The sequence below is a fragment of the Orycteropus afer genome, unplaced genomic scaffold (assembly GCF_000298275.1).
Source record: "Orycteropus afer afer isolate SDZICR_OR568_19922 unplaced genomic scaffold, OryAfe1.0 scaffold00033, whole genome shotgun sequence".
Taxonomy (NCBI): Eukaryota; Metazoa; Chordata; class Mammalia; order Tubulidentata; family Orycteropodidae; genus Orycteropus; species Orycteropus afer.
In genome coordinates this window covers 4,059,904-4,081,138 of record NW_006921620.1, presented here as the reverse complement: position 1 = coordinate 4,081,138, position 21,235 = coordinate 4,059,904, and the positions used below count along the sequence as shown (strand labels likewise).

Genomic DNA, 21,235 nt, shown 5'->3' with positions numbered 1-21,235 from the left:
GGCTGGTGGGTTTGAACCGCCAGCCGTCTGGTTAGCAGGCAAGTGTCTTAGCCACTATGCTACCAGAGCTCCCAAGAATAGTCTCTTTAATAAATGGTGCTGATACAACTGAATTTCCACATGCAAAAGAATGAAGCTAGACTGGTGCATAACTTACACCAAAAAATATACAAAAATTAACTCAAAATGGATCAAAGACCTAAAAGTGAGGATTCAAATCATAAAACTATTAGAAGAAAACATAAGGCAATGTTTTGAGACCTAGTTTCTATAAACAGATTCTTAGATATGACACCAAAAGCAGAATCAGCAAAGAAATTGGACTTAATCAAAATGTAAAACTTCTGTCTACCAAAGGATTGGGAAAATTTGGGGAGTATCATATATCCATAAGGGCTTAATACTTAGAATATACAGAGAACTCCCACAACTTAACAATATTACAAACAACTCCATTTAAAAAAAAAAAAAAAAAATCAAAGGACTTGAACAGACATTTCACCAAAGAGAATATACACAAATGGCCAACAAGCACATGTAATCTGCTTGATGTCACTAGTCTTCACCGAAACCAAACCAAACTCACTACCATCATGTCAGTCCCAACTCCTAGCAACCCCTCTTTGGGTTTCCAAGATGGTTATCTCTACAGAAGAAGATTCCCCAGTCTTCCTTCTGAGGAGTGGCTAGTGGGTTTGAACTGCCAGCCTTCTGGTTAGCAGTCAAGTGCCTTAGGCACTATGCCAACAGAGCCCCTCACTAGTCATTAAGGAGATGAAAACCAAAACCACAATGAATTACCACTTCACTCCCAGTAGAATGGCTATGATAAAAAAGAAAACAAAAGACGTTGGCAAGGATGTGGAAAAAATGGAATTCTCATCTACTGCTAGCAGGAATGAAAAACAGTACAGCTACTGTGGAAAAGTTTAGCAGTTCCTCAAAAAGTTAAACACAGAACTACCAAATAAGCCAGCAACTCCAAACCTACATATATACCCCAAAGAACTGAAAGCAGAAACGCAGACACAAACTTATATATCAATGTTCACTGCAGATAGTTTGCCTTAACAAAAAGATGGAAACAGATGAATGGATCGACAAAATATGGCACATATATGAAATGTATTGTTGTTGTTGTTGTTGTTATGTGCCGTCGAGTCGGCCCCGACTCATAGCGACCCCTCCTTGGGTTTCCGAGGCAGTATCACTACGGAAGTAGGATTGCCCAACCTTCCTTCCGAGGAGTGGCTGGTGGGTTTGAACCGCCAGCCGTCTGGTTAGCAGGCAAGTGTCTTAGCCACTATGCTACCAGAGCTCCCATGAAATGTATTACTACCATAAAAATATAAAATCTTTATACACACTACAACACAGATGAATTTTATGCTGATGGAATTAGGTCCATCACACTTACATGAAACAGGCAACGCACAAGTGCTTAGCAAATACTAAAATAATAGCAATGAAGGAAGTGATAGCACCATTTGTAAACAAAATGAGCTCAGCACAGAAAATTGTATGGAACAAAGAAATCATCTACACCATGGAAAAACACATAACAAAATGACAGCAACAAATTCATACTTGTCAGTAATTACACTGAATATAAATAGATTAAATGCACCACTCAAGAGACAGAAAGTTGCAGACTGGGTAAGAAAATATTATATAGAGACCAAAGTTTATAGTGATTACCAGCACTGGAAGGGAAAAGAAGACATCTTAGTTTAGGGTACACTGAGTTACTGTTAATAGTGGTGGAATTATCTGGAAATGGATAGTAGTGACAGTTTCACAACATTATGAACATAACCGTTATAGACTGAATGTATCCTCCAAAAATAAGTGTTATAAATCCCAATCTATACGCCTGTGGCTATAATCCCATTTGGGAATGACTGTCTGTTATAAAACAAGATTAAACAAGCAAATGAAATGTAAGTGAAATAAGCAAAGACGGAAAAATAGAGAAGCCTAGTTACATGAAAATCACTCAGGAACAAAAGCTTGAGAGCCTTCCCCTACAGCTGGTACTCTGAATTCAGACATGTTGCCTCCTAAACAGTGAGAAAACAAATTTTTGTTAAAGCCATCTACCTGTTGTATTTCTATTATAGCAGCACTAGATAACTAAGACAATAAGTAATGTTACTGAACTGCACATGTAAAAACAATGTTGAATCAACAAATGTTTTGTTACATATAAATTTTTTCTTAAAACAGGTTCCTTATGACATAATTCTTCATTGGAAAATTCATATCCAGAGGTAAAAATAGAGGAACTAAAACGTAAGGGTAAGCAAGATTGTTTTTTCCCCTCTAGTTGCCATCAAATTGATTCTGACTTATTGAGACCTATTGTGTGTCACAATAGAATTGTACTCCACAGGGGTTTCAATGGCTGATTTTTCCAAGCTGACTCTGGGTAGAAGCCAAACCTCCATCTCTTGGTTAGCAGACAAGCCATGTTAACCATTTGTACCTCCACCCCCCACCCCAGGGGCTAAGCAAGATTATAATATGGAACACACTACAACCACACAAAAAAAAAAAAAGAAGAAAAAAAACAGTGGATCTATTCTAGAGTATACTCTTAAGATTCTGGAAGGGACTGGGTGATAAATGGATGCAGGAATAAAAACTGTACCTCCCTAAGTCTTAGATAAGCCAACTGGCTTTCCCTCCTCAGACTCTAACAAGCTTCATCTCCTTGAAACTTCAGGTTAAGAAGAAAAGTTTAGCTTCAGGATTATTTAAGCAGGTTTAATATATTTTCAAAAGGGATCCACATTCTCACATAATCTTTATCTGCTTGCTATCGTCTCAAACTCTTCATAGGAAAAATTATCTTACATTTCATTAAAAAACAAACAAACAAACAAACAAAAAAAACAAACTCACTGCCATCGAGTTGTTTCTGACTCAAAGCAACCCCCTTTAGGTTTCTGAGGTGGTAAATCTTTACAGAAATAGATTGCCTAGTCTTCCTTCTGCAAAGTGGCTCCTGGGTTTGAACTGAAAAACCTTCCAGTTAGCAGTCAAATGCCTTACATTAAGTAGTGTTAAAGAGTAAATATGTAAAAGGCAATTATTGATTAAAATAACACTAATTAAAATCTATCATTTAGTATGTATTACTAATGTTGGATACTGCTATTAACATTTATCTTAAACTTACAACTGCATTTGAGTAATTTTTAATGTACTCTATTTACTAACATTAATAAAAATGTATCAAATTTTACATACAAATTAGCAATTTATATAAACATGTAAGAAGAGCAATATAACCAGCTTTTTAATGTCATTCAAAAATGTTATTATTCCAGCAAAAGTAAAACATTAGAAAAAATTAATTTCTTACAAATTATTTTTGAGGAACTTATTTTCTAACCTTTGCTTGACATGAGAAAATTACGTTTAACTAGCTGTGAGATACTCATTTAGATACTGTCAACATTTTTTTCTCTTTTCAGCACCAGACAACTCTGGGTTAAATAACTTTTGTAGATTTAAATAGTAATACACACCAGCTTTAATTAATTCTCAAATCCCAAGTCACATACAAAAGCAACGAGAATCAAACATAAACAGTATTGACAACGGCAACCAATAGGCATGTGTAGGTTACTGCTTGCAAGATGACTTTTAGATCAATTGATTGAGAAGTTCTCCAGTCATAGCTATTTGTTCACCATCCTTTTGCAGCACTGATCTCATACATATTTTGTCTCTCCATGAACTCAAAGTCAACAGTGCTAGTGCAATATCCAAGAAAACCCAATAAAAGCAATTAATTATTAAAGAATAAGATTTTTGTCTCGTAGTATTGAGATTTGGAGGGGCACAAACCAATGTAAATACATAAGTTTTTCTTTGCCTCCTAAAAACCAGTATTTGACTGGTTAGAGGACATATCATTCCCATTGAGAATATATATTATGGCATGAAAAAACAGGAAAGCGCATTAAACACCTTTCAGTAAATGTAAGAAACATAAACAGTAGACTAGATTTGGGACAGGATATATTTTTGTTTCATCAACAAGTAAAAAGACAGTGCTCCTTATCATCTATGAAGGTTTGGTTCATTTGTGTGCCTGTTTAATCCAGTAGAAAATTCTCCTGAACGAGACTTCACATTCCCTAAAGATGCCTAAGCATCCAGTTTCTATACTCATCATCTCAAACACAGAGAAAGGATGGGATTTTGTTGGGTAAAGATGGAGTGAAGGGAGGAAAAAAGGAACTAGTTAATTTGCAATCTTACCCTAATTTTAAATATAAATACAGTATATAATATTTTGGTCTAGCTACTGCTCTAAGACATTTGAAATTATGATAACTTAAAAGTTAGAAACATTGTATCTGCTCCCATTCTACCTGTTATCTGAGAACCAATAAATTTCACAGCTTCTCCCATTTCCAAATTATCAGACAAACACTGGTTGCTTAACTACTACCAATTAGGAAAGCATCAATGATCAGATGAAGTTATCACTTTATATTTGTCAAGTTTTTATTTTCTTGAGGAAAGAACATGACTGATCAACCGTCATAGAAAAAAAAAAAAACCAATGGAGACTTTTGGGAGCATGCATTCATTGAAGTACGCAAATATAATTTAAGAAGAAAAACTCCCCACACAAACAGGGCATTTTTCACTACTTCCCAAAGTTGCATGGGCATCTTTCTTCACCACCATATCGTCATTGAAACAACTCTAGAATCAAATTATAAAACATTCTGTGTTAAAACTATGCAAGTCAGATCATGTCCCAACCAAAACAGTACCTAGTAGAAACTCAACAAAGTAGCCCAAAACACAGAATTTGTTCTATTCTTAACACCAATTAATAGAAATCTGCTGAATATATACATGATAGAAACCAAACATGTATACTTGAACATACCTTGCAAAAAAAGGTAGAAGAGGACCCTCAACTCTCACATATCCAGTGAAAACTTTCTTTAAACATTTGGTAACAAAATATATACCCAGCTGATTTCATCACCCCTACATTAGAATTTATAACTCTGATAGCTCATATACTGATGCAGTTTGGTCTCAGGGTCTTAAGAATCCATATTTATCATTTATTACCAGAGTATTTATAATAAATAAAAATAATAAAATTTATAAAAAATAAATAATAAAAATTAGTAAGGTATATTACTTTTACATCTTCTGTTTCTGTAGTCAAGGGCAAAGCTAATTAGGAAAAATAAGAACTCTTTTTATGTGAACCCTGACATCTTTTGATATACATACTTCTAAGTAAGTAAAATAAGAGAGCTAGAAAGTCTAAATTTTCTTTTAAGTTTGGGAACAGGGTAGAGAAAAGAAGATATATTGTCCTTCAAATATGAAGCATGTAAACTTGCTAAACACGCTTTTTTATTTTTTTAAAGGACCATTTAAGATGAACATGCAATTATTGTTTGGGTGAAAAGAGGAAAATGAAATCCTAATTTTCTAAAGATTAATTATAAGTGAACATATTAGCAGTGGAACTGGAAAATCTTACCTCACTGCATAAAAGCAGTCAACTACTGCAAATAGTGTGTATTTTCAAGCAAATACAGAAGCAAACTCATTAGCTCTTTTAAAAATACACACATTTAATGTTGGTCTGTTTTAATTCTAAGTAAAGCAATTTCAAAAATATAAACTGAACATCATGTGAACCACCATGATAAAATAAGACAGACATTCACAATAATTACGTCTAAAGACAGTTCAGGTTGATAAATTGTCTTCCAAGTATGTTAAAGAAAGAGTTACTAAAAATACTGCTGGTGTTCAGTTAGAATTAAAGGACTCTGGGGAAAATAATATGATACAGGTGGAGTGAATAAGGTTACACGGGATTTACATTTTTCATTACCCCTAGATATAAACAAACATTCAAAAAATCAACACAAACTCTGTGTGTTATTCAAAATATTGCAGCTGCAGGAAAGGCAACTTTAAATTAATAGCTAGGGGAAAAATCAAGTTTTGGTGGAGGTAAACAGAAATGACAGTTTTTAATTTGCACTTTTGTAAAGCTCATTTATACCTGGTCAACCAGGAACCAAATGCAGGACAAGGAAGTTCTCTGCTTCTTTTGGCTATAACATGACAAGAAAAGATCATCTTTTGAAGATGTTTAAAGAAATAAAGCAACTTTCTTTATAAACAGGCAAATAAGCAATTAATGGAATAAATAAGTACTAACCCATTATTTTACCACTCCATAATCACTACACTTTACATATTTTTCATTTTGGTGGCAATACCCCAATTTTTAGGCTAAAATTCATCAATTATTTTTAAGAATAAAATGAATAGCCACCAAAATAAGAATATTCTTCTGTTTACTCTTTGGCTAAAAATGAAAACAAACAAACAAAACAAAAAGAAACAGAAGACAACTCTAACACTGGTGATAAAAGAAATTTTTTTACATGTAAAATAAAATTATCAATTTAAATCTTGGTACATTTTATAAAAACAAGAGGTAATGTTGTAATAAAACAGCAGTAGCATCAGCTAGCAACTTACTGTTTGTTAACCCTGTGCAATAAAATACTTTGTTCATACTACACTTATTCAAACATAACTAACAATTACTACAGACATTTCAGGAATCTTCATGGGACTCCTATAGACTTACTGTTAAAACCAAGAGACATTTACAATCATAATGTGCCATGAAAACTTGAAAACGTTACTTCTAGTAGGAGATAATGTTCATACTATTTCAATTTGTTTTACGTTCTGAACAGCTGAGTTACAAGGACTGAAAGTGAAAAAGCATTCTAAAAGCCCATGAACACTGTTGTTCACACCCTTCATCAGAACATACTAAACTTGTTTGACACATTTCTCTTCATACATAGCAAGCAACAGCACCCAATATAAGCCTGAGAAGAAATGCTGCTGTGTAAATACTGCAACTATTCCTGAAAAAAGAATTATGGGATATATACTCCAAAGCTGCCCATTCCCATAATTTGTATTGCATAGGTCACATAATCACACACATATATATACACATTTGTGTGTATATATATGCACATGCAAAGAATATATTAAGACGACAATGAAGTCTAGTCACAGAGCAATTTACAGGCTCAATATATTTTTTACACTTTGCTTGAAAGAAATTTTCAGTATTTTACAATCTTTCAGTAGGCATTATATACACTGCACTTTTTATGAAATCTAAAAGGTACTGAAATAAATCTTTTCCAACATTTTGGTAACAAAACAGACAAAGTTTCTCCAAATACTTGTGCTATCTACATGATGTTGTTTGCTCTGATAACCACTAATCACAAAAACTGACTCAATGGACTATTTAGAAAAATTATCTAACACCATGCATGGGTTTGAATCATTTTTAATATCCTACCCTAGAAACATTCTACAAATCTTAAGATTTAAAAAATTAAGTCTCTGCTCTGATTTTTAAAAGATATCTTTCTATGACAAAATCCATAACATTGACAGGTACATGTTAAGGCTGGTATCATCTCCTTTTGTGAAATTTTTTGATTTTTTTTTTTTTTAAGAAAGATACTAAAAGCCGACTCCTTTAGGGCTTTGACTTGTACCTACAGATACGAGAGTGCAGTGAACATAATGTTCAGTCCTACAGTCAGGATGCAGTTGCTCCTTCCCATTCCACAAGATACTGCACCTTTCCATCAAGTGTCACCCGACGAGCCAAAACTCGGTATTTTTCACCACATGCTATTCTACCTGCAGCACCAAAATAACTGGTAATGGAGTTTTTTAGATGATTAAGTTGTAACTCCTGATCTGCTAAGTTATTCAGAATCTCTGTGTTGAGTTCATCAAACTGGTAATCTTCTTTGCCTTCATCATCTTTTACAATTTCTGAGTTCTGAGTCTGGAGCGCTCTTCTTGGAAGACGACCTCTTCTCCTCCGCAAATGTGGTATTGCAGCAGGCCAAGATCTTCCTGTACGAGTTCTTTTTCTGGAGTCAGATAATCTATGGAACAAAAACAGCCAAAATTGTCTACCTATACTTTTTTAATATCTTTTGTTCACAAAATATGTTTTCTGATTTTTAGGGATCTGTAAGTATATCCTTGCTGATACAAAAATCAGCAAAACCAAAAATATATATGCTACATAAATGGACTATCACTTGCCTTCATTACTTTAGATTCCATCACCTTCTTCTTGGGGCTAACTTTTGAAGAACCTCCCTTTCTTAACCATATGCTATTAAGATTAAAAGAATCAAGGCAAATTCTCATCAACAGTCCCTACTCCATAAATCAGTTATTATCAACAATCTTTATCATTAAAGAGGAGTTCATTCAGTCATTCAAAGTAATAAATATTTAATAAGCACCCACTACACATAAGCTACTATTCCATGGGCTTAAACAAGGTGGCAGAACTAAAATAAATGTTCTTGTATTACCAGTTGTAGGTCTAGTGAAACAATGTAATAAACAAAATAAGCACAAACTACAAGTCAGAATATTCTGGATCTAGCTCCAAGTCTACTGCTATGTGATCTTAGGCAAATTCAAATCTCCTATCCTCTGTCTTTATGTATTAAAATGAAGAGGTTGAACTAGATGACCTTTAAGGGCTTTTCAGTTCAGAAATTCAATGATTTTATGATCTTATAACAAAGACTAACATAACAACTAAATATAACATAACAACTAAATCCAAATGCTCCAGAATCGCACTGCCTGAGTATGATCCTGGCTCTGTTGCACTTGCTAAATATGTGATCTGCTGCTTTCCTCATCAGTAAAAATTGAGAACAGGGCTTACAATAACTCAAAAGATTATTCTAAGAATTAAATAAGATACAAAATAAACCCACACTCATTGCCTTCGAGTTGATCAACTCATAGCAATCCCTCCTGGGGATTCCAAGGCAGTATCACTACAGAAGTAGATTGCCCCATCTTCCTTCTGAGGAGTGGCTGGTATACATATGTAAAAAGCTTAGCTCAGTGCATGCTACATAGTAGGAGGTCAAAAATACCTCACATTATTATTCAAAATTCAGTAATAAATGGGTCCCATTTTTAAACTCTAAACACACAGAATTTTTGCATGATTTATAAGAGCAGTTTCTGAACTGTGAACTTCAATATATTAAACAAAGGGAAGCATAAAATGTGCAAACTCAGAGCTCTGACTCCAAGTCATGACATTATCTTGCTTCAGGAAAAAGATACCCTTCTGAAGAGTTGTGTTAAATAAAATATTACAGGGGAGTCTGCTACTGAAAAATCCTGAGTTTAAAATCCTTTTACTTACAAAAGTATTTATGTGCCTGATTCACAGTAATTTATTAAATAAATAAAGTTTTCCTAAAGCAAGGCACTATCAGAAGCATAAAAAGCCTAACAAAAGAAGAATACAGCTTATAAACATGTCTTATCTGTGCACACAGCATATTTCATAACAAATGTGAAAATTTCATGTTTGTGTTGTGAAAACCAAAAATACTCAGATGAATACTAGCAGCCTACAGAGTCTACATATAGATTGCTTCTCAGAAAGGTTTTATCACTTTCAGTTGCTAAAATACTACTTATCACTTTACAAAGAAAAAGAGTCTAAAAAAAAATTAGTGAAGAGTAAGAACATAAAATATCTACCCATAATGCCTGGAAATGCTAGACGAGGTAGTTTCTTTTGCACTGGAAGCACCCGTGAAATCCACATCTGAGGTATTGGATGAATGTGCAGTTCCCTCAGTTCTCCTGTGACAAAAGAATTTAAATGGTATAACAACTATATTACATAACATTAGAAATACTAATTTTCCCCAAAATAGAAATTTCCTAGGAAAGAAGGAAATAACTTTCTATTTACCCTATAGAACAAGGTAAATCCAAGGTAGGTTTCTCTGAAACCGACTCCTTATCCTAGAAAATAAAAATATACTTGAAGGATGGTTCTAAAGAAAGCTGAAAAAATATTAACTTCTCAGTAATTTCATGCATCTTCCTCTCTGAGAAAATATACCAACTTAGTTCTTACCAAAGATGGCTCAGCAGTTTTTTGAATCATTTTTCTTGTATATGGACCAGGTGGACGACCTACAGATTTTTTCTTTCCTTTTTTTTCTATGCCATTGCTTACTTCCCTGAAACATAAAGCCATTTTATATTTAACTTCTGAATAAAGAAATCAGACAATGGAAAATATACACTGTCATAGGGAAGTCTCTTTATGTAATAATTAGATATTTTTATATTAATAGTAACAAAAATACAATTATCAAATAGAAGCTGAATCTACAGGTTTAGTCAAGTATATATGTAATTCATGCTAATTTAAATAAATTATTTCTTGAATTAAGGGGGTTTATATTATGAAAGATTTAAGAAAAAAGTTCTCTTTAATGCAACTCTGTAAAATACACACAATAAAGATTTTTTTTTTTTTTTAAATAAGACAATTACATTGGATGGAAGATCTGAAAACTCCTAAAAGTTCAATTATTTAGCTTAGGTTGTTACTACTTGGAAGGAGATGTTTCAAGAATTCACCACTAAAAATAATTATGAATTTAGCAGTGGAACCTCATAGGCTCAAGAAGTATTAATGGTTAAAATTACAGCAGGTATCAATAGAGGCCACCTTTACAGATAATACATATTATCAATTCTTGAATGATTACATCAGAAAGTGAATGAAGCTCAAAGTGGCAGTGTATAAACAAGGAAGGAAGGAATCCTTCATCTCAAACAGAGGTCATTCAAAGAGCAAAATTAAAAAGACCTAAAAAAACATTTCTGAAACATAAAGGCCAAATATCAAGCAATAGGAAGGGGAAAGATGTTATAAACAGGGACAAGTCTAACAGCACAGAAGAAAGGAGTAAACACAATATACATAATACATCTGTTTCATTCACTCAATAAACATTATATATCATATAGCAGGGATATTAGAAAATATGGATACAAAGATGTTTCTTCCCTGTGCTAAGGGCTCATCGTATAGTTAGAAAGTGACAAACGTATATACAAGTAGGCTAATAAAATGGGCTAAGCGCTATGAGAGCATTACGGGAAAAGTTCAATTTAAAAACAGGAAAAAGGAATAGTAGTACTATGTAATAGACTAAAAAATAATTGAGTGGAGAAGTTAGGAAAGATTTTACCCCTCCAGAGACCAAATTAAGATTGAGGAATAAAGGTAGAAGAACAAAAAGGAAGGGAGGAGGAAAGCTAGAAAAACAAAGCAAAACTAGAGCTAAAATCAAGTCTCAAGGTTAAGATGGATTGGAGTATGTGTGCTCATTTTGTTTTTGCAAGATGATCAACATAACGATCATAAAGGAATCCTAGACTAAAGACAGTACTCTCAGACTAAAAGGATCAATCCAAACGTAAGGCCCAGAAGGAAGTGAGGACAGCTTTACAGATAGGTGAACTTTGACCTAGTGACAACGAGAGGGAAACCTGATAGCTACCACCAATGGAATATCCTATTAAAATCATAATGGGAATAAGAAAATTTGTACAATTTTTTTTTGGTAATTCATAATGTTGGCAACTGCTTACAAAGTATAAGAGTGATAAAACTTGATAATGATAGGAACAGTAGCACCATGAAGGAAAGAAACTTTCAAACAGTACCTATTTTGAACCTCAGACATGAAGCACTGTTGACTTCTCTGTAATTACATCTTCTTACTGCCTAGAATGACTTCCCTATCTTTCACTTGTCCCTTAAGTTTTCCTCTCGATAAAATTCTCGTTCTCAGATGTCTTTGTCTCACATTTTCTCACTGACTAAACAGAGGTACCAGGCAAGAACTTCAGTTATCTTCCAACTGCAAAATCTACAAAGCTACCAGCACCTGTACCCTTATCTCCTCCTTTTTCATCCAATTTCAACAGAAAAGTTTAACTACTTTATAAGGCCATTCCCCACTTAGGCTCTAGCTCTCTTCCCTTTTGACTTCTCATTGACTTTACAATTATCTTCAGTTACCTCCTCTATTCCTTACACCCACCACCTCTCCTCCACTAGATCATTCCTTCTGGTACACAAAAACATTAAGTCCATTTAACTCCCATTAATTCCAATTAATTCCCATCTATTGAGAAAGTATCACTGACTACTTTTCTTTCTCTTTGGCTGCCATTCCATTTATCTACTTCCCTTCACAATAAGATTTCTTCAGTCACCTAAAAACATCCTTTTTGCTTTCTCCTTTCCTGTTCAGAATTCTTAAAATGCTTCTTTTTTCCCTTTTCCTTTATTACTATTATTATGAACTGACATGTAAATTGAGGAATGCTAGATTCAATCACATTGCAATCTGACATCTATCTTTACTACTCCAAAGAAAGTGCTTTTCTCAAAGTCACTAACAATAAAATGTTGCCTTATCCAAATAAACATTTTTCTCTCATCTTAATCCACCTCTCAACAGGATTCCATCTTTCTTAAAACACTCTCTCTTGCCTTTCATACATCCCTGGCTCTTCCTCCTACCTCACTGATCATTTCTTAGGTTTTTTTTTGCTTATTTCACCTTTTCCAGATCTCTAAATTATATCAAGGTATTATTCTGAGCGACCTTCTCTCCCTTTCTTTCAACTTGCTCCCCAGGTAATTTCATTTACTCTCATCACTTTGTCAATCAGCTTCCAAATTTATACCACCTGCCCTGACCTCTATTCTGAGCTCCTGACTTCTATATCCAAACTGCCTATCTCATTTCATCACTTAGACAGCCATCATACGAATCTTAGTAAGTTAAGAAAAAGAACTCTTCATTCACGTGGACAAAATCTGCTCTTCCATATCTTGGTAACAGACACCGCCACCCATCATCAGTTGCTCAAGCTAGAAATCTGGGCATCATTTTGCTTGATTCCTGTTTTTCTTTTCCACATTTGATCTATTTGCAAAGCTAATCAATTCTGCCTCCAACAGAGATCTCAAATCTATTTTCTCTCTCCATGTGTACTCCCAACCCTGCATAAGCAACTATCATCTCTTTCACACCTTGACAACTACCACATCCTTCATTTTTTCCTGCTTCTACTCTTACTTTTATACCTACCCATTCCCCAAACAGCATCCAAAGAAGTATTTTTAAAAGATAATTAAATCTTCTTAAAATCCTTAAAGGGCTATTATTCTTTAAAAAAACCCCACAAACTCCTTATGAACCAAAACCAAACACACTACACTTCTGTAGAGTTGATTTCAACTCTTAGACCCTGTAGTACAGAGTAAAACTGCCCCACAGGGTTTCCAACGCTGTAAATCTTCACGGAAGCAGATTGCCTCATGTTTCTCCAGCAAAAACTCCTTATGAGACCTACATAATCAGGCCCTAGTTAGCTTTTCCAATCCCTCATGCATGCTATTCTCTCGCCTTCATTCATACGACACTCATCTGGGAGTTCCTAGAACATGCCTCAGGACCTTCACATTTGTTATTTCTGTTACCAAGAGTATTTTCCCCTTGGTTTTCCCACTGTAAGATCATTCTCATTTTTTAAGCCTCAGCTTAAGTATTATCTCAAAGAAGCCTCCCCCCCTAAGCCACCTTTCTAAAGTAGATGCCCCAATCTCTATCCATCCCAGTATACTCTAAAACAGCATGCTATTTCCTAAACAGCACGAGTTATTTAATTATTTTATTATCTTTCTACCCCACTATAATATAAATCCCATCACGGTAAAAAAAAGTCTGTCTTGTTAGCCACTGTATACCCAGCAACTATATAATAAGGCAGGTGCTCAATAAATGTGCTGAATGAATGAATGAATGAAAAACAAACAAACAAACAAATGAACAGACCAGTACTTAAGTTGTTTGCTAACAAAATCAATAAGGCCTATTCCTGGAAGGCCAAAGACCTAAAAAAAAAAAAAAAGATAAACATCTAGCATCAACTCTTTGTACCTTGTCTAAGCAAGAAAGTACAGACAGGAAAACAAATCAGGGTAACTACCACTTGTACTTTCAAATATACTAACAAGACTAAATAACATACATTTTTAGTTACAAATAAGCTAAAGAGAAAAACTAAGCCACAGATCAACTTTTACCTTGAATCACATATAGGTTTGGATGCCTTTCTGCCTTTAATTTTAAATTCATGGGATGTTCCTTCAGGTTCTTTCTCTGCTTTGAAAGCCACATTTGGTGGCACAGGAGGAACACGAATTCGCAACCCAAACAAATGCTTCTTCTTCTTTATTTCTTTCCCAGACATAAACCTAAATTTTTAAAAAAATTAACTAAAAATTTAAAAGCTGAACACATATATACATGGCAGACCCTAACTCACAGCTTTTAGATATAAGGCCTTTATACATGAAAGCCCACCCAGTACTACAAAAGCTTCCTCTTTCCCACTGCTTTCCTTGATTCTTATTTGCCCCAGGTAGGGAGCAGGGAGGATAGGATCAGAAAGATGGGGAAGAACACATCTCCCTTTTCTTTTCAAACATGGCATCAACCTATTCAAAGCAAGGAAGGAGAGCAAAGGATGGTGTCTTTTTCTTCCCAGTATACTTTCTCATATTTTAATGTCATCTGTTAGAAATATCTCAAAAAGGGTTTAGAAAAAGAAGAATTCTATTTCAGAGTGGATCTGTGAAAAAAGAGACCTTAGTCAGAAACACAGGTGACTAGCGCTGGAAAAGAAAGTAGGGACCAATCCTATAGGCCCAGAAAAATAAAATAAGAAAAGGACTATCTAATGTGTCCTATCTGAAATTGAAATACTGTGGGGCCAATCAGTTGACATCAAGTCGACTCTGATTCATGGTGCCAAAATGTATGCAGAGAATCTTTATTTCTGGATTATGAACTTGGGCCTCTGGAAAATTATGATCCTTAGCCCCTTCTCTACATCTGTAAGGATCTTACTCCTCAATACTTCCATCTACATTAACTCTACCGGAGCCTGCCTGGCTATAAGAACCGACCACCCGTTGCCTGGAATGTTCTTCTACTTTTATGTAGGATTAAGAAACAGGAGCCCTCATTTCTTCCGTAACAATAAGAGATGTATTTCTGGCATCCTAAATTGCAATTCAGATTTGTCCCATAAAGTATTTTCACCAGTACAGTAATTGCTCAGGTACTTGATGTTTTATCAGTTCACCTAAAGATCTACTAGTAACACTATTTAATGAAGAAATGTTACCATGTTTAAAATAGTCAACTATTTACAAAAAAGAAATTTACAATATAAAGTAAGAGTTGGTTTGAGCCAGCATTTACATTTAGAGAAATTATTTTTACTGCATTTTGAAAATATTTTCAAGAAATGTAGATATGCTCATTAGGGAGGAAAAAAAAGCAAAGAGCTATACAAGAATGTATCAGGCAATATCATTTATTTTTCAAAACCTTCAAAACCTTAGACGAGAGTGCTCTTTCTAAAATTGACGGTAACAATACGTAATCTTAAAACCAAAGATGCCAATCTTTTAAAAACCCATACTCCCTACAGTATTTCCCAGGCCCACCACCTAACAAGACTTTATTTATTTTCAGTAGATTGCATCACAGAGAAAATTTATTACAAAATATGTTTTTTTTTCAACAGAACAGGCCAGATTCCCCTTGAGATACTGGTATGCCTCCCAACCACCACTCCCAAAAGAAGAATCACTCTTTCCTTTTCCAACTATCACTGCTTTATTCTGATCAGAAGAGAACAGGACATTGAAAAGTTTAAAACGGAATATACCAGAGTTCTATACATCAATCCCAGAATTCTTAAGCATTGCTGCTAATATTCCTTATACTTACTAAGTGTCTCCCTCATAAGGGTTACATAAAATAAGTCAACTTACATGGTCTTGTAATCATTTAATGCCTCCAGAACATGCTCATATCTTTCAGATTTTGGTGTGTCTGCCAGCTGTGAAGTATAAAGAGACAATTTAACGCACTACAATTTCATCAATTAGTAAAATACAGGTGCTAGATGGAGGCAATGTGATGCAGAGGAGAAAGTGTACTGACTAGAAGTCAAAAGATCTAAGTTCTGATTCTAGGTCCTCACTGACTGTGTGACCCTAGAGTTATTTAATCTCTCAAGACTTCTCACCTGTAAAGAGGGGAGTATATAAATCCTGCACTAATTATTTTACTACTTTATTGTATAAATCAAACAATATGTATCTGTGAAAAGCTGTAAACTATAAAATACTACAAAAAAGAGATTTTATGATTAGTTATTAAATTTTTAAACAAATTCTATAATCTGGGAAAACATTGTATTAGGATTATTTAAATGTCAACCATAAAAACTTCCACTATATCTCAATAGCAAGAAGTCTAAAAAGAAAAGACACATACTGTTTGTTTTCTCACTATTTCTAGTATTAGCAAAACCAATTATATCTCTACACTTTTTACAAATGTGAAACTGGGGGATTTTATGTTCATGCCAGTTATAGATTTTAACTAGTCCTACAATGGCACAGTAATTTTTTACCATCAAAAACCATTTTAAAAGCTAAATATTCAATTCTAGAAAATATTCTATTTTGTTCCAACAGGACTTCTCTCCAGAGACATTTCTGCCTCTTCTTCAAAGTTTAAAGATGAGGACCCATTAGCAAAAACTTCTAAATTATAAAATGAAAACAGTTCACTTTCAAATTTATATAGTCAGTATGTTCTTTACCAATAAAATTCCCAAGCCTTAGAACTGCTTCAAGTGAAACCAGTAAAAAAAAAAAAAAAAAGATTGTTGCCACTAAAGACTTGTAGTCTCTACTCCAACTCTTATTTTACAGATGAGTTAAAAGATATAAAGGTTTAATGAACAGCTCAAATTCACATGGCTAGTGAGAGCACAGAACCTGAATGGAGTGACAAGTCTGTTCATTCAGCATTCACTAAGAGCTATCATGTGCCAGGTATGTTGGGTGCAGGAGGAAAAAAAGTCTCATACTGAGACAGGACAGTTTGGTGCTCATTCCTCTACACTACATCATCCTCCTGTAATTTCTGAAATGCCCAATGACAGACAACTTTTATTAAATGAGAAATAATAGAATGAGACTTTGCAGCTTATAAGAGACCCTAGAAGTCCATCTAATTTAATCTTACAGCCAATATTGCAATCATTTATACAGTAGAGATAGTCATTCAACTTTGGCTTAAATATTTCCACTAACAAAAGCTGATGAGTCACCTACTACTGAAGATCATTCCACAGGTGGACAAAACCTTCTTCTCATGCAATTCTTCTATACCCTCTTTACAAGAGAGCTCTTCAAATATGTGACAGCTACCATTACCACGTACAAGAATAGAGTTTTTAGCAGATACATTCCTTCATATTAAGCTTATGGTCCAACTGCCAACTTTTAGGTTAGCAATCAAGCACAAACTATTCATGCCATCTAGGGACCTAAGCTTATGGTCAATCCTCTTCCTAGTTCTCCCCATACCCAAACTCTAAAATCTTACCATATGAACTAGTATCCCCCATCAGCTACCTTTATTAGTGTGTGTGGGTATGTATATATATGTGTGTGTATGTATACATATGTATGGATGAGTGTGTGTGTGTGTGTGTGTGGTTAAGCCTAAAACCAGAACTTTATAACTGACTGATTTAATTTTGTTTTCAGCTCAATGTTCCAGATGATCTCTTAATTCTGTCATCCCTCTTGAATTGAAGGTGAAGACAAAGACCCTGTGGCTCTCCATAAGAATCTCCCTCAGGAGTATTTCCAAGACATTAATTGCTTTTGTTACAGCTATTTAATTAATTACAAATCTATTTAATTTTTAAACAGTTCACCTTTCATTATCTTATCTAAAAACAAGTTATACTAGTCCATGCCACGCCCAGAGTTCACATATCAGAGTCTTGTTAACCATATCAAAAAGAAAATAAGGGTATTTAACATGATTTAGTCTAATGTTTTTCTTTATTCTTTTTTAAATCTCCATAAATCATGTATTTAAAAAATCTCTGCAATTCTACTGACATCACAACTGACCTTGTAATTTCTCAAATGCACTCCTTTTCACTTCTGAAATTCACAATTAATTCTGTTTAAGTATTTTTTCTCTAAGTCTTCTCAGAAATTTTATCTTAAGGTTTCTTTAGCATGATAGATCAACTTTGTATAAGTCTGTACATTTCAAATCACATAAAGAGGTCAAGGATCTCTTTCTGTATTTTGCAAAGTAAAAGTACAGAGATTATATACTAAATTAGAAAACCTATATTGGAAGAACATAATATTCTAGGCCTTCCATCTGGCCATTATATTTATAGTATATATCATCAACAGAATATATACAGTACAGTATTTCCTCACATACAACATACCCATGTAAATTATACAGACATGCATATAATGTGCAAATGGACTGCGCAGTTTGAAAATAAAACGTTATCATGTGCATGGTCTGCATAAAAATAGTGTATACTGTAAACAGATAATTATTCATACACTATTCCCACACTATACTTTTACTTTCAGGTTTTATATTCCTATAAATAAATAAATAAATAAATAAATAAATAAATAAATAAATGCTTCTACATACAGTATTACTCTTCTCTTTAATAAAATATACCAATATCAAGTTCCATATAACCTAAGGTTAAGTATGTCACATCACTGTCACATCACAGTTTAAGCAATATCTGTTCACTTATACATTCTATGTTAACGTGTAACACTCAAAGCCACAAGTATTGTAATTAACAAGATATACTACATTTTTCTCTGGCCAAAATATTGTTTCTGCCATATTTCATTTGAGTTTTCTCTATGCTTTTCGCCCGATGTCCTTCAAAAGTGAGATAGCACTCAATACATTTTTCTGCTATCAACCTTTGGGTTTTTAAGTCTACATACAGTTAAAAGAAAAGTGGGTTATTCTTACACAACTAGGATTTCAAATCACATTAGGAATCAAAGACAACAGATAATTCCCAAAAGCAAACTGGTAAAACAGTAATACCTAAATAAAAATAAACCATTACTGGGGTGCCAAATGTTACATTATGTATTTTACTAACTCAAAAAATACTAGCAAACGTAGTAGTTCCTCAAACACTCAGATTATATGATAAACACTAAGTCACAATGATGTTAAAGAGAAAAAAAAGAGCCTGACATAATGAAGCATGGTATAAAATTATTGTAATCTCCTAGTATGGTATATAAGTTTTAGCTTCTCTACACAGCAATCCTGTAAAATAGTCAACTAAGAAGAAAATATGATTTATAAATGTTAGATTTGCCTTTCAGTATGAAGAGATATCTCTAAATGAAGTTTAATTTCTTAAGACTTTCTTCTGTTATTAAAGAGAAGTCACAGTATTTATTTATATTATGACAATAAAAAATAGAAGACAACACACTAAACAGAGTATCAGTGACACCAAATAACTAGAAACCTGAATACTTATTTCAGGAGCTCTGGTAGCATAGTGCCTAAGGCACTTGACTGCTAACCAGAAAGCTGGTGGTTCAAACCCACCAGCCACTCCTTGGAAGGAAGGCTGGGCAATCTACTTTCGTAGTGATACCACCTCAGAAACCTAAGGAGGGGTAGCTATAAGTCGGGTCCGACTCAACAGCACATAACAACAACAACAAATACTTATTTAAGATTAGGCTTCTAAAATATTGTTGCTAAGCACCACTGAAGTTTAGCCAGTGTCATCATATGCTCATCTGTAAAATTAAGTTATAGTGCAGCCCTGTGACTAAATTTCTATTACATATTCCTAAGCAAAACTGCCATACATAAAAATCTCAATCAACTTCTCATAATATTAAAGTTGTTTTTTTTTAAATCTGAACAGAAGGTACTCCACATTTAAGAGAATGAAAAAGCACAACCTAACTACTGTTCTATTCATTTTTGAGAATAAACTTAGAATGAAATCATGTATCATATAATCTGCATTATGTATAATAAGAATTGATGTTCAAAATGATTGAGTACTCCAAATTACTCAATTAACCAATAATTATATACTTAGAATATACTATATTCCCTATGTCTTGAAAATGAGTAAAGCTATTTTGTAGAAAGATTTGCAATAAGACTATAAAATTAAAAACTTTAATTAACCTAAATTTAGATAAGTAATGACAAAATTTAATTTCCAGTTCAATTAACCAAAGACATACTATTTAAGTATTGCTGAGTCAATTCTAACTCATAGCAAATGCATGTGTGTCAGAGCAGAACTTTCCACTGACTGACTTTGTTGGAAGTATATATACAGGCCTTTCTTCCAAGGTGCCTATGAATGGACTCAAGAGGCCAAACTTCTGATTAGGAGCCAAGCACATTAATCATTTGTACCACGTAAGGAGTATTCTGGAATAATTCTTTATCCTTATTTCCATTATCACAAATATTTAAAAGCAAACTAAATGAAAAACATTCAATAAACATTATAGTTAGTATGATCTTTTTGGGAGCTCTGGTAGCATAGTGGCTAAGGCACTTGACTGCTAACCAGAAGACTGGCGGTTCAAACCCACCAGCCACTCCTCGGAAGGAAGGTTGGGCAATCCTACTTCCGTAGTGATACTGCCTCGGAAACCCAAGGAGGGGTCGCTATGAGTCAGGGCTGACTCGACGGCACATAACAACAACAACAACAACATGATCTTTTTATTAATACCTCACCCTAAAAACCAATCCTAAAAACAGTATGAAGAATTAAAACTTAAACTTCCAACTATCAAAAACTAATCTGAGAATGAGATGACCAAGCTAAGAAATCTGAGTATTTTCCTACTTTAATGCAGAGTAAAGGGAATGAGAAATGATTAGAAAGCCACTTGTCCTAATAATAAATTTGATGGCTCAAAGAAATAGAAACACTCTCTTAAAAAGGTAAAGCTATTTCTTTATCAAGTTATATTAGATTGTAGTCTATTTTTTTAATAAAAATAGAAACATATATTGGCAAAGAATAATCAATCAAAATGTCTTATTTCTAAGACACCTCAATCTATTTAAAAAAGAAAACATACATCTAGTGCTTAAGTTCAGCTGGACCTGAGAGAACTGAAATCCATAAATTGAACTCATCTCTGAAATTAGATTATTTATGCATTTTATTGTTTAACATTCTCAGCCTCATAAACAAAATCTAAACATTAAAATTTATCATGTGAAACATAAAACATGCTAACAGGTACACAGATGTATCTGCATATGTAGTGCTAAAAGAATCATGTACT

The 21,235-nt window shown here is 33.8% G+C and overlaps 1 protein-coding gene across 1 annotated transcript in view; it reads right to left on the bottom strand.

Moving 5' to 3' along the window:
- Positions 1-7,648: 7,648 nt before the first annotated feature.
- Positions 7,649-21,235, bottom strand: part of MTF2 (metal response element binding transcription factor 2) — a 32,791-nt gene continuing 19,204 nt past the window's right edge. Inside the window, exons 9-14 of the mRNA XM_007936053.2 lie at positions 15,842-15,909; positions 14,081-14,251; positions 10,037-10,142; positions 9,869-9,921; positions 9,652-9,756; positions 7,649-8,006 (exon numbers count right to left, since the gene is read on the bottom strand). Coding sequence (XP_007934244.2) covers positions 7,649-8,006; positions 9,652-9,756; positions 9,869-9,921; positions 10,037-10,142; positions 14,081-14,251; positions 15,842-15,909 — 861 coding nt within the window. The remainder of the gene's footprint in view (positions 8,007-9,651; positions 9,757-9,868; positions 9,922-10,036; positions 10,143-14,080; positions 14,252-15,841; positions 15,910-21,235) is intronic.